Source organism: Hyperolius riggenbachi, chromosome 12 (genome assembly GCF_040937935.1).
Source record: "Hyperolius riggenbachi isolate aHypRig1 chromosome 12, aHypRig1.pri, whole genome shotgun sequence".
NCBI classification, from domain to species: Eukaryota; Metazoa; Chordata; class Amphibia; order Anura; family Hyperoliidae; genus Hyperolius; species Hyperolius riggenbachi.
The window spans coordinates 142289726-142303408 of NC_090657.1; the positions used below are offsets into that span (position 1 = coordinate 142289726).

General features: G+C 42.7%; 1 protein-coding gene across 12 annotated transcripts in view; it reads left to right on the forward strand.

Annotated features, from left to right (window-relative positions):
* The window catches only part of PTPRT (protein tyrosine phosphatase receptor type T), an 852204-nt gene extending 842552 nt beyond the window's left edge, over positions 1–9652 (forward strand). For all 12 annotated transcript variants that reach the window (XM_068262870.1, XM_068262859.1, XM_068262860.1 and 9 more), the window contains 2 exons: positions 2439–2574; positions 8837–9652. In XM_068262870.1, the coding sequence (XP_068118971.1) occupies positions 2439–2574; positions 8837–8890 (190 nt within the window). In that variant the 3' untranslated portion in view covers positions 8891–9652. The remainder of the gene's footprint in view (positions 1–2438; positions 2575–8836) is intronic.
* The last annotated feature ends 4031 nt before the right edge of the window (positions 9653–13683 follow it).

The window sequence follows — 13683 nt, forward strand, 5'->3', positions numbered from 1 at the left end:
CCCTTCCTGCACTGTGCCCCCTCCTCTTCATCACTGGGACCCACCGGGCTAAACCTAAGCTCCCGCGAGGCCTGTACGAGTCTGGCTGTAAGCTTCATATACACCAGCAGTTCTGGGTGTGTGCCTGGCTTCAGAGGCATAAGGAGATAATTTGCATATTTGGTAGTGATGCATCATACTTGCTCACTAAGGCCAGATCCACACTATAAGCGCTTTTGTGACCGCTTGTGTTTGATTAGCGCTTGCTGAGCGCTTGTTAAAAAATTTCTCCCATTCACTTTCATTAACAAGCGCTCAGCAAGCGCTAATCAAATGCAAGCGCTTACAAAATCGCTTATAGTGTGGATCCAGCCTTAAAGCTGAGACAGGGTAAACAAGTTCTATTTTACTTACCTGTGGCTTCTTCCAGCCCCACCATAGCTTTACAGGTCTGTTGTTTTCCTCCCGGTCCGCTCCACTGTGCCTCTCTGTAACTTTGCTGCCATGGCCGTGCATGCACAGTAGCCTGCAACTGATCCAGTCGGCGAGCTTTTGGAGAGGGGCAGCAGTGCAGTGGACAGAGGACATCGAGGGACCTGTAAGGCTACAGGGGGTTGGAAAAAGTAAGTGAAAGCATCACTTTTTAGTAGGAGTGCTTTTTGGTCTCTTTTAGCCCCTCATAATTTTCTAGTGTTTATGGTGGTTACCTAGTGGTCCTAGTGGTTGCTAGTGGTCACCAAGAGTTATCTGGGTACTCTGGCTTTCTATGAGAAAACAAATGAACTTGTGAATCGCACAGCGCATATATTCAGCCATGTAGAAACAAGCCCTTCCTGACCTTCCAGATATACTCCTCACACAGGTTTATAAAGTGTAGAGAAACCGTATGTTAAAACATAAACGAAGTAAGGCAAATCAGTGAGAAGAATATACTAACAAACGTGGGTTACCACACAGGCAACCACTGTATAAGCAGGTGAGGAGATTAGACCTGTCCTCACTTAGGGCTAAGAAGTCGCTCTCTGTAGATGAGAAAAAGGGTAGATCACCCCTCTACCAGGGGTGGACACGATTTTGCAGTAGGAGAGCAGAGGCGCCAGCAGAATAAAAGTGGATAAAATCTTTAAAATTTGCTTGGAGGAAGTGGTGGACTTACCTCCATAAAGCAGACACGAAAGACTGTCTGAAAAGTAGCAATCACATTTATTAAATAATACCCCAAAAGTGCAACGCGTTTCGCAGGCCAAGCCCGCTTCATCATGCAATAAACATGGGGACAAAACAGAATTTCGGCAATAGCAGGTGTAGCACCTCAGTGGCACAACAGGTTTGTATGTTGTGCCACTTAGAAGAAACTTCTGAGGCCTTCACAAAGACCTCATGCTGTCCTCTTGTACACAGAGTCCTCTCTACATCTAATTGTATCAAAGAGGTTGGGGGAAACTTGTGACAGTTAATAACTGACACTTTAGTATGTTAAAGCTAGAACTTCCTGCAATTAGCACAGAGCAGCGTTTTTCAATGTTGCCTGGTGTGCCGTACAGGTCTGGCCTCTCGCTCCTCCCCTCCCCGCGGCCGCCGCTCCTGTCACCTTATCATGAGTGCGCGGCCACTTGTCCGATTAGATTCCCCGGTAGTAGCCGCTCTCCTCTGTGGCATCTCCTATTACAGCAGCACACTCGGCGGCTGCTGTGATGACCAGGAAGCGGTACAGCGGTCCCCATGGTAACGGCGATGCATATCGCCGCTACAGGAAGCCGCTGTACCGCTTCCTGCCCATCACAGCAGCCACCGAGCGCGCGCTGCTGTAATAGGAGATGCCACAGAGGAGAGCGGCTACTACGGGGGAATCTAATTGGACAAGTGGCCGCCCGCTCATGATAAGGTAACAGGAGCGGTGGCTGCGGAGGGGGGAGGGGCACACCTACCCATACTAGTAAACTATATTGGGCACTATACTAGCTATACTGGGCACTTTACTGGCTATACTGGGGCACTACCTATCCATACTGGGACTATACTACCTATACTGGGGCACTATACTAGCTATACTGGGGCAACTAAACTCCCTATACTGGGGCAACTATGCTAGCTATGCAGCCACACCCCGAACCCCCCCCCCCCCCCTCCATAGCCTGTTGCGCACGGCACTGTCCACTAGGTCGCGCAAATCCCCCCCTCCCCCCCCCCCGTTCCCCGGAGAAAAATTTGGTCAGAAAGTGTTCCCCGGGCCGGAAAAGGTTGGGAACCACTGGCACAGAGGAATGCATTGATACATTTTATCTATTTTTACCCACTTCTTTTCCCTCACAGCTGTGCTTCTCTATAGGCTATTGTCTACAGCAGTGAGTGGAGGAACTGGTGATAGTAGGAATGTCACAGGGTCTAGACTCTGGTGAGAAGGAGTCACTGTGTGTGTGTGTTTGTGTGTGTGTCACACATTGTCTCTTCTCCCTCAGGAATGGAGGAGGTCGCAGCGGAACATTCTGTGCTATCTGCAGCGTGTGCGAGATGATCCAGCAGCAGAACATCATTGATGTGTTTCACACCGTGAAAACCCTGCGGAATAACAAGGCCAACATGGTGGAGGCGCTGGTGAGTGACGGGCCCCCTTCTGCCTCCCTGTCTCTACAGGACAACATATAAGGAATACAGTAAATCATCTCTGGCAGGAAGAAATAAATCTGTCACAAGCAATGTCCATCTTAAATCACATTCATTTCTAAAGTACTGCTTAATATGTACCCCGCACTGCCTAGCTGCTGAACGCTGGGGATTGGAGCTCATAAGCCGGCCTAACACTCCAAGATTCACAAGTTTATTTAGAAGCAATATGCTAAAGCTACTCTATTGTAATGCAAATATAACTCGGGCAATCTCATGAGTGTAAAGCTGATTTATCAAGGCAAGAAAACTGAGGCAATGGTGCAGCGGTGTCCCAGCAAGCCAATCAGAGCCTGTGTTTTGGTCAGTAGCTGAACCCTGACTGGCTGTGGCTGCTCCAGTCCAGGGTTGCCAAGTCATCCCCTTAAATACTGATACATCTAAGTTATGCAGGTCCTAAGGCTACTTACACATAATCAGTGCCTCAACTGCAAGTAGCCACAATACTTGAATAATTCAAATGTGTCCGCATTTAAAGGGATGAGTTGGCAACACTGCTCCAGTCTTCTATGCACCTTGCTTGATGAATCAGCCCCTCTATGTGCCTAAAGAGCAGCAACGCTCCAGTATATATGGTAATGTATACCTCATCTTCTACAGCCTGCAGAAACGCATTGGGACCCATTTGTAAAACAAATTGCCACTTGTCCTTTAAAACGGCAATCTGCCTAAAAATTGGCAAACTGAAGCAAGAGGGATATAGAGGCTGCCATATTTGTTTGCTTTTAAGCAATATTGGATGCCAAGCTCACTGCTGATCTTTTTGGCTACAGGGCTACAGTAGTGTCTGAATTACACACCTGAAGCAAGCATGCAACTGCAACTAATCTAGTCAGACTTCAGTCAAATATTTGCATGCTTGTTCAGGGTCTATAGCTAAAAGTACTGGAGCAGGACATCCAGGCATTCTGTATTATTTAAAAGGAAAGTAGTATGACTGCATCTAAATCCCTCTCAGCTTAAGTGACAGGTGGGCTTTAAATCTGATTACCTATGAAGTAGCAACTACACTGATCGCTTTATGTATGTATATATGTATGTATATATGTATGTATATATGTATGTATATATGTGTATATATGTATGTATATATGTGTATATATATATATATATATATATATATATATATACACATATACACACACACACACACACACACACACACACACACACACACACACACACACACACACACAGTGGGATGCTAAAGTTTAGGGCAATTTGTCATGATTTTCCTGTATAAATCGTTGGTTGTTACAATAAAAAAAATGTCAGTTAAACATATCATATAGGAGGCACACACAGTGATATTGGAGAAGTGAAATGAAGTTTATTGGAGTTACAGAAAGTGTGCAATAATTGTTTAAAGAAGATTAGGCAGGGGCATAAATTAGGGCACCACAAAAAGAAATGAAATCAATATTTAGTAGATCCTACTTTTGCAGAAATTACAGCCTCTAAACGCTTCCTGTAGGTAGAGTCTGGATTCTGGTTGAAGGTCTTTTGGACCATTCCTCTTTACAAAACATCTCTAGGTGATTCAGGTTTGATGGCTTCCGAGCATGGACAGCTCTCTGTAACTCACACCACAGATTTTCAATTATATTCAGGTCTGGGGACTGAGATGGCCATTCCAGAACGCTGTACTTGTTCCTCTGCATGAATGCCTTTTTTTGAGCAGTGTTTAGAGCCGGCACAGCTTCAGTTTTGTCACTGATTCCTGGACATTGGTCTCCAGAATCTGCTGATACTGAATGGAATCCATGCGTCCCTCAACTTTGACAAGATTCCCAGGCCCTGCACTGGCCACACAGCCCCAAAGCATGATGGAACCACCACTATATTTTACAGTAGGTAGCAGGTGTTTTTTTTGGAACTCTGTGTTCTTTTTCCTTCATGCATAATGCTCCTTGTTATGCCCAAATAAGTCAATTTTAGTTTCAACACTCCACAGCACCTTATTCCAAAATGAAGCTGGCTTGTCCAAAAGTGCTTTACCATACCTCAAGCGGCTCTGTTTGTGCTGTGGGCGGAGAAAAGGCTTCCTCTACACAAGGAGATGCTGTATGCGAGAATGATGCAAAGTGCGCTGAATGGTTGAACGATGCACAGTGACTCCATCTGCAACAAGATGATGTTGTAGTCTTTGGTGCTGGCCTGTGGGTTGACTCTGACTGTTCTTACCATTCGTCGCTTCTGTTTATCCGAGATTTTTCTTGGTTTGCCACTTTGAGCCTTAACTTGAACTGAGTCTGTGGTCTTCCATTTCCTCAATATGTTTCTAACTGTGGAAACAGACAGCTTAAATTTCTAAGACCGCTTTCTGTATCCTTCCCCTAAACCATGATGGTGAACAATCTGTCTTCAGGTCATTTGAGAGTTGTTTTGAGACCCCCATGTTGCTACTCTTCAGAGAAAATGAAGAGAGGAGCAAAACAAATGAACCTCTTAAATACTCTTTCTCATAATTTGATTCACCTGTGTATGTAGGTCAGGGGTCACTGAGCTTACCAAGCCAATTTGAGTTCCAATAATTCGTTCTAAAGGTTTTGGAATCAATAAACTGACAACAGTGCCCAAATTTATGCCCCTGCCTAATTTTATTTAAACAATTATTGCACACTTTCTCTAAATCCAATAAATTCAATTTCACTTCTCAAATATCACTGTGTGCGTCTCCTATTTAATATATTTAACTGACATTTTTTATCGTAACAACCAACTATTTATACAGGAAAATCGTGACAATTAACAAGGTTGCTCAAACTTTCGAATCCCTATATATATATATATATATATATATATATATATAATTTATCTCAATCATTAGTAGGTATTGACCATTGCAATATCCTCAGGAAACTGCCAAACACTAGAGTGGCAATTCTGTAAGCAGATTGCCCATTTTAGAAATAATGTCGGTCAGCTCACTATTAAATTACTTTAATATTTAAATATAAATGGGTCTCATGGTTTGTAGCTGAGGTTTCCTGATTGGAATAAAGTGGTAATACAATAGATGCCTCCATTAGAATGATGATCCACAGAAGTGGAAACGAGGACTGAGAATCCTCACAGATAATTTTGGGGCATTTTATTAAGTAACAGGTATAATGAATCATGAGGTCTGATTTTATTACATGACAATAGGACCAAATATGTACCATGAATCATACACCACAGAGCCATCTAGTACTGGTGTTTGTAGGCTAGGATCTGCCCTTTCCTAGTGACATTGCACTAAACTTGCTCCTGGCACTCTTAGCTATGTAGCATAATGTTTTGGTTTTTTTTTTTTTAGTTCCAGAAATACACCCCAGAGATGTAGCACTGTTGTTTTCACTACAGATAAACTCTGATAGTGTATTTTATCATCATAGCTACAATTTATATTGCTTGGGTTAATTTCAGGGCCATTGTAAAAAATAACTGCATCAGAACTGAGATTATAGATCCCAATCCTAATCATTTTCTGCCATAAAATGAATGGACATCTGTACTTTCTGCTATTGCTGATCATGTGTACTGGGGAAAATGATATCAGGACAGAAAATCCTGACTGCTCTTTGTTCTACCCAATTGGCTGGCACTAGTGATAACTGCATGAAACACCCCCTGTACAACAGGGCTGGGTCTTCCTGATTATAGATGAGCTAATGGTCAGGAAGTGGATGAGTTTATATACGATTACATCCATCTTTGGACATGGAAGTTGTTCCAGCAAATCAAAACCACTATCTGCTGATTTATACAATAAGAATCTTGTGGTTTTCATGTGCTAGTATGGCTTATTCTTGCTCGGGCAGTAGAGGTTGGGATGAGGATCTGAGCAAGGTTAATTAATCATACTAAGAAGTCTGTAGGCAGCTTTAAAGGAGAAGTTTCTAATAAATATACCAACGTATTCCCAAATGGTTCTCTTGATTAATACATTTAAGTGTGATAATAACTGCAATAGAATTCTATTCTATTCATCACTTGGTCAGAAAGTTAGATACTGGCCACTTCCTGCACCAAAGACTGCCAATGGTGTAGCACCAGTCGTCTGGGAGACATTCAGTCTTTGCCCCTCCCATTTACAGTTTAAACAGCAGGAGAATAGTGAGAGTCGATTGGTCAATTTTTCAGACTTGCATACATTTGCATGCATAATTTGATGAATTCTGCATCCTATTAGTAGTATTACACATACACATTACTTATACACTGTATTGATAAATTGTGTATGGGTTGGGGGGAGTGGTCATTGACTGTCATGTTTGGAGACTATTGCTGCATCTATAAAGAGCAACCTTATACCACTAAAAACATAATGATCAAATTAGTGACTCCAGCCATAGTACTGTTGTGTTAGTCAGGTCACTGTGCTTCTGTTAAGTGGGAAGAGAGAGCCGTCTACTTTTGAGTTGACAAATAACCAAGCTGGTATCTTGTTCCCTGTGGCAGGGCCGGCGCTACCATTAAGGCAGAGGAGGCAGCTGCCCCAGGGCCCCAGAGCTTGTAGGGGCCCCCAGTGGCTACAAGAGGAAAAAAAAATTTTCAAATCGGCCTTATAGTTCCTGAGAAAATCGATTTTAAAGTTTCAAAGGAAAAAAAAAACACATTTAAAAACCTGCCGACTTTAATGGTTAATGACAAATCCACCTTAAATGCTAGAAACCCTAAATTTGCAGGATATATTAAGGAGATCATTAGGAATAAGAGGAAAAAACAATTTTTCTAAAAGAACTTATAGTTTTTGAGAAAATCGATTTTAAAGTTTCAAAGGAAAAAAAAACACATTTAAAAACCTGCCGACTTTAATGGTTAATAACAAATCCACCTTAAATGCTAGAAACCCTAAATTTGCAGGATATGTTAAGGAGATCATTAGAAATAAGATGAAAAAACAATTTTTCAAAAAGACCTTATAGTTTTTGAGAAAATCAATTTTAAAGTTTAGAAGGAAAAAAGTATAGTTTTAAATGCAGTAAATGTCACTTTTGGTAGCAAACCTAACGGTAGTGTAATTTTACATGTATAAAAAGAAAGAGCAATACATTTCCTGACGGGGTTTCCAGGGGGTCCATACGCAGCCGCAATGCTTTGGCCAGGGATCGCTATACAGCCGCAATATGGCTGTATGAAGATCCCTGGCATTTTTTCCTATTTTCCCAATTTTTTTTTATGTTTAGAGTGTGGGATTTTTTTTTTTTTTAATTATGTGGGGTCCCCCCTCCTGAAACTTTTTAACCCCCTGTCCCCCATGCAGGCTGGGATAGCCAGAATGTGGAGCTCTGACCGATTGGGACTTCACACCCTGACTATACCAGCTGCAAAAAAGGTCCCCTAATGCCGATTTTTGTTCCGGGGTATATGTTGGGGGGCCCCCCAGGTTTATTTTGCCCTGGGGCCCCATTGTTGCTTAAACCGGCCCTGCCCTGTGGGATAATCACTCTGGCTTTAAGCCACAGTTCCAGCCTATCCCTTCTGCGATACAACTAGCTGCTTGGTATAATTCCATAAATTACAGTATGTATGGTTTGGCCTGTGGTGGTGCTCTAGGCGCATGCATTCAAACAGGGTGCCACAGTAATTTGGGCGCCGGAGAAAGCCGCTAGTGGAAGGTTGGTAAAATTACTGATATTTCAATATTTAATTTCAATTACTGAAATTTTACACCAAACCTAATGCTGTTCTCACAAGAGCCCACCCTCTACCGATACCTAACCCAAACCAACCCCCAAACCAATGTCTAACCCTAACCAATCCTCCTGGTGCAAGATGCTTAAGCTTAACTAACCCCCCGCCCCAACTGATACTTAGCCCTAACCAATCCTCTGCCACAAAATGCCTATTTGACCCCGCAACTGATGCCCAACTCTTACACCCCCTGCTGCAATGCATGCTGATTCACTGCTAAGTATCTGCTGCAGTACTTTGGGTGCCACCGTATGCACCCGTGTTAATAGCCCTAATCGGTGTGGTCATTTAGGAGGCGCCCAATAAAGTAGAGGGTCCCGTGGCGCCCACATTACCTGATTCGGTACTAGACAGCTGCCTTGTTTAATTTGATCCAGCATTTGTCAATGCCATTCTGAGGCAAAGGCAAACGTCTTTTAGCAGACATCTGATATAAAATATATGATAAAACTCAACTGTGCAATTATCTACACCATAATTACAGTTTCCCTTCTCTTTTCTTCCTCATTAGGAGCAATATAAATATGTATATGAAGTTGCCTTGGAATACCTGAATTCCTTCTGATCCTGTTACCCTGGGGGGATGGGGAGGTCACGTGCAGCCCCTGCGTGGCCTGGAACTTGTGAGAGACTGGACAGAGGTTGCCAGTCATTTGGGCAGAGTCTCCCATTGTCAAATCAGTTGTTGCTGATCTGAAGAGCACATGCAGCTGGAGGAAGAGAGAGCAGCAGAGTGAGCAGCAGACAACTCTAAGAGCACATCAAGGAACAATGCCTTTCTCTGACTGCACATGCCTCTAACCCACTGTTTACTATCCAATCCAATACTATTTCACTGGAGTCCTTTCATCCCCTCTCTCTGCTTCCCTGTCCTCTAGTTCTTCATACACACTCCACACATCAACCGTGCTCCAAAAACATTAAAGAAAAACTGAGCAGAAGTATCAGAGCGAGGTGTTAGATGTCTGTACTCGCAGCTAGAACGCCATGCACACAGATGCAGAGCTCCAGCCATTTTCTAAGGACGCTTGTGTTTTATCATGAACATAACCTCGTTGACCGCCTAACCGTGGACACTGGCATGGATTACAGATCTCTGTATTCACTTATTCCTACGCAAGTTCACCCCCTCCTTCAAGCAGTTCTTACTCTGCCCCCCGCGGCAGGCCCCATGGTACAGGTGATGTAGTCTTGTCCTCTTTATAATGAACCTGTCTTTATTTATTGCTGTAAATGTTCCTGGGGAAAGGGAGCAAAGCGGTTTGTATTCTGGGGAAATGTCTTGCAATGGAGCGTCCAATAAAATTGTGATGTCTTTTCTTACAAATTATTTGTATCGTCATTCTTTTGGTTATCTTTATCAATGATGGGGGCTAATCTTATTCTAGAAGGATGTTTACATCCTACCCACAAAAAAACTGTATGACAAAAGTAGTCTAAAAGGTCTTTTAAAAATGAGCGTGCCCTGAGGAATGCCTGAAGCAGTCATTGCGGAACTCATGCTAAATAATACTTGCCTAGCTCAGGCATGGGCAAACTCGTCCCTCCAGCTGTTACGGAACTACAAGTCCCACAATGCATTGCAGGAGTCTGCCTTTATGAGTCATGACTGTGGCTGTCAAATGCATTGTGGGACTTGTAGTTCCGTAACAGCTGGACGGCCGAGTTTGCCCATGCCTGGCCTAGCTGCTGTGCTTTTCTTTTACTCTAAGTAGATTGAGTCTCGCCTGTTATAAGAAATCTCTCGATTTATAGCCAGAGTGGAGGCAGAAGACCAAGTCTTCAAATTCATTCTCGGTTACTCACGTAATAAATGCCTGATTTACTAAAGGTGCGTAAAACATGTCCAATTTTGACTAGCTAATTTTCCCACTATGAATGTAGTATGAGAGATTACTTCCACATCCTTCTCCCCAAGGGCAGGACAATCTGTTCTGTTACAAATAAGCAGCATGGTAAGTGCTCATTACCGAGCCGCACTTGCCTTATAATGGTCGCAGCCTGCACTGCCACCAACCCACCCCTCCCTCCCCCTTCTCGATAGTGTTGCTCCCAAGTCCCGTAGCTAGCATGTTTTTGCCACTGGGATGATGTTCACAAGAAGTAGGATTTATTTTATTTTGGGGTATATTTTGGATGGCTTCCCCGGAAAATGGTCATGCTCCCTGCTGCTCCACCCCCACCCATATGCAGTTCCAGGGGCCGCTTCTGGGCAACGAGTCTACTAAAGGCACAGCCCTAGTGCTCCCATTACCGGATAGTGGCCCTTACATAAATAAGCTCAGCTGTGTTATCAGAATGACATATAATCGAACAAGTGCTGTGTACATACAGTAGTGGCCAAATGTCAGTCATATTTGTATTTTGTTATCCTAACTCTTGTATGGTGCAATAGAAAGAACATGGCAGGATGGTTTAGATATGCAAAGCTGCATCTGAACAAACCACAAGACATATAGAACAATGACTTTTGAAAGACAAGACCAAAGCGGTCCAATGTCCTTTGGAAATACAAGATCAAAGCAGAGAGGTGTGACCAGAAATCTACAGTACCATATTGTTGAAAAACAAACATATCAGCAAAAACACTTCATACCAACTGTGAAACATTGTGGTGGAGGGTGGAAGGTTGATGGTATGGGCTTGTTTTGCACCACCTTGAATCAACCATGAACTTCTCTGTAAACCAAGTCAAATGTGACACGTGTGACAGCTAAAGCTTGGCCAAAACTGTGTCATGCAACAGACAATTGATCCGAAGTACAATTGGTTGCACCACACAAAAAAAACAACAAAAAAACGTTTTGCTCGATTAATAAAATAGGACTGTTTTTGCTCACTACTGTAAATATTAACCATTTGCACCATCTAATGCTTGGAAAACACAATGAGTTTTTTAGGGCAGATTTACTTTCTGATCGATTCTCTGATCGTTTTTCTGATCGATTTCCATTCACTTCTATGAAAAAATTGAGAATTCAGAACAACGATCAAAATCAGATCGGACCTGTTTGAAATTATCTATCGAGCCACATCGGTCTGCTGAAAAAACTCATGGTGTATTCCCAGCATAGCTAGTACACATAATGACTTTCACAGACAGCTAGAAAAAGCACTACTAGGAATGTGTGAAAAGGTATTTGTTAAAAATGACTGCAGGAATAGTCTATGCCCAACAACAACATCAAGAGTCTTTGTTCTGATTAGTCTCTACCCTGTACCATGTAAAGCTTTGCAGGCAGAAACCATGTATATCGCACATCACTGGCAACCTGCACTACAGTTCTTAAGCTTTACAGAGGAAGCTCATAAAACATAGTCTAAGTCCCACTAGGAGCTATTTCTAATCGCTAGTGATTTGAAAAGCTCTTGCTAATGCAATCCTATAGGGGATTTTTATAAAATCACATTGCTCAAGTGGGATCACATCAATAGCATTACATTAGCAAGAGTTTTCAAATCGCAAAGCGCCCAAAAAAAAGCGTTTCTAGTGGGTTTCTGGCCTAACACCTGGGACCCACTAGCAGCTCTTTTCTAAGCCCTTGTGATTTGAAAAGCTCTTGCTAATGAAATGCTATTTGTGTGATCCCACTTGAGGGATGTGATTTTTTAAACAATCCCCCATAGCATTAGCTAGAGCTTTACAAATCACAAGTGCTTACAAAAGCGCTGCTAGTGGGATCCAGGCCGAAAGTTTTCAGGAAGCAAAGAATACTCAAGCCATTTTATTGAAGCAGGTGCGAGTTTCTTTCCTTTTAAACAATACCAGTTGGCTGTCCTGCTGATTTCTTTGGCTGCAAGTAGTGTCTGAATCACACCTGAAACAAGCATTCTGCTATGCCAATCAGACTTGCAGTTAATCTTGTCAGATGTCAGAAATATCCTAATCTGTTGATTATGGCCTATGGCTAAACGTATTAGAGGCAATGGATCAGCAGGACAGCCATGCTGGATAAGAGAATTGCTAAGAGTTATGTTTAAGGAGGGTTAGTGGTAAGGAACAGAGTACGGAGAGTATATTGGTTAGGGTTGGGTCTCAGGAGGAAAGGGTTAGCACTGAGGGAAGGTTAGGCATCAGGAAGAAAAAACATTAGGGATGAAGTTGCGGCTAGGTGTCTGCAAAGAGTTAAAGTAAGGGGAGAGCTTAATGTTTAATATTTAGTATTGAGAGGGAGGGATCAGTTATAGCAGAGCATTGGTGAAACATTGGAGAAGAAACACCAAAACAAACACCATAAATACGTATTGCATAGCTGAATCAGTGCCCAGATGAATGGCACCAGATGTACTGTGCCCCTGTACAAGCTTTAAGCTGCTGGGGAAATAAGTACAATCTTGTTTGTAAGTATTGGTAATGACGAGCACACCCAGGAACCGTGCTGCAGCAGATTGGCATTCATTGAATACAGGGTTAAACAAGGTTTTCGATCCTTTGGGATCCAGATACAATTTCACTGCACTGCTGAATACTCCAGAGGTGAGGTCCAACTAAAATAAATTTCAGCCAATCTTCAAAATGTTATTCTTGAGGCTGATTAAAAGAACTGTGAACATAAGGCCGGGCACTGTCTACTGGGGCACAAACTCAAATTTTCAATTTCTCACAAACATCCTCACTACACTGCATTTCCTCACGTATTCCTTCCTCTCTGTATGCCTCGGTTTCCTCTCCACCAAGCTCTGTTTACTAGAGGCTGAATGGAATTCAGACAGCAATACTTGTACAGATCATTGCACTCTATTGTTAGGCCGCTAGACAATGTTCCCGTCCATTTGTAGTAAGAGCCAAACAAATCCAGAGGGAAGTCTCCAATTGCTTTTTATTCTGCACGGACTGAACATCTCTGCTAGTTTACGCTACAGTCTACCACACAGGCAGATCTGCAGAGAATTCAATGGGAAACGTGCTACAATCAACATATTGCTGTGTTCTATACTTACACATGTAATTAGCGCAGTGTACAGAAATCCTTAGAGGTAATGTGGTAGATGCCACCTTATGGAGTCCTAACAGCAGATGATAATAAAATACACCTTGATTCTGAGATCAAAAAGATAAAATAAGTTTCCAGGGGGAATATACTCCCTCTAATGTTGGGAAGCCCATTTGAGCTTTAGCGGAGGTCATTACGCTACACACAGCCTAAGGGCCTTTTTCCACTACCCTGCGATTTGCGATTTGATTCTGATCACAAATCGCAAGGTACATTAAACTAATAGAAACTGCATCAGCAATTTCCATTAGTGCGATCCGATTGCAATGCGATTTTAGTCAAAACGCGATCGTCGTCCTGCGGCGTTTTGGATGCGATTGAGCTTTACTATACTGAGTATAGTAGCTCAATCGCAATCGCATGG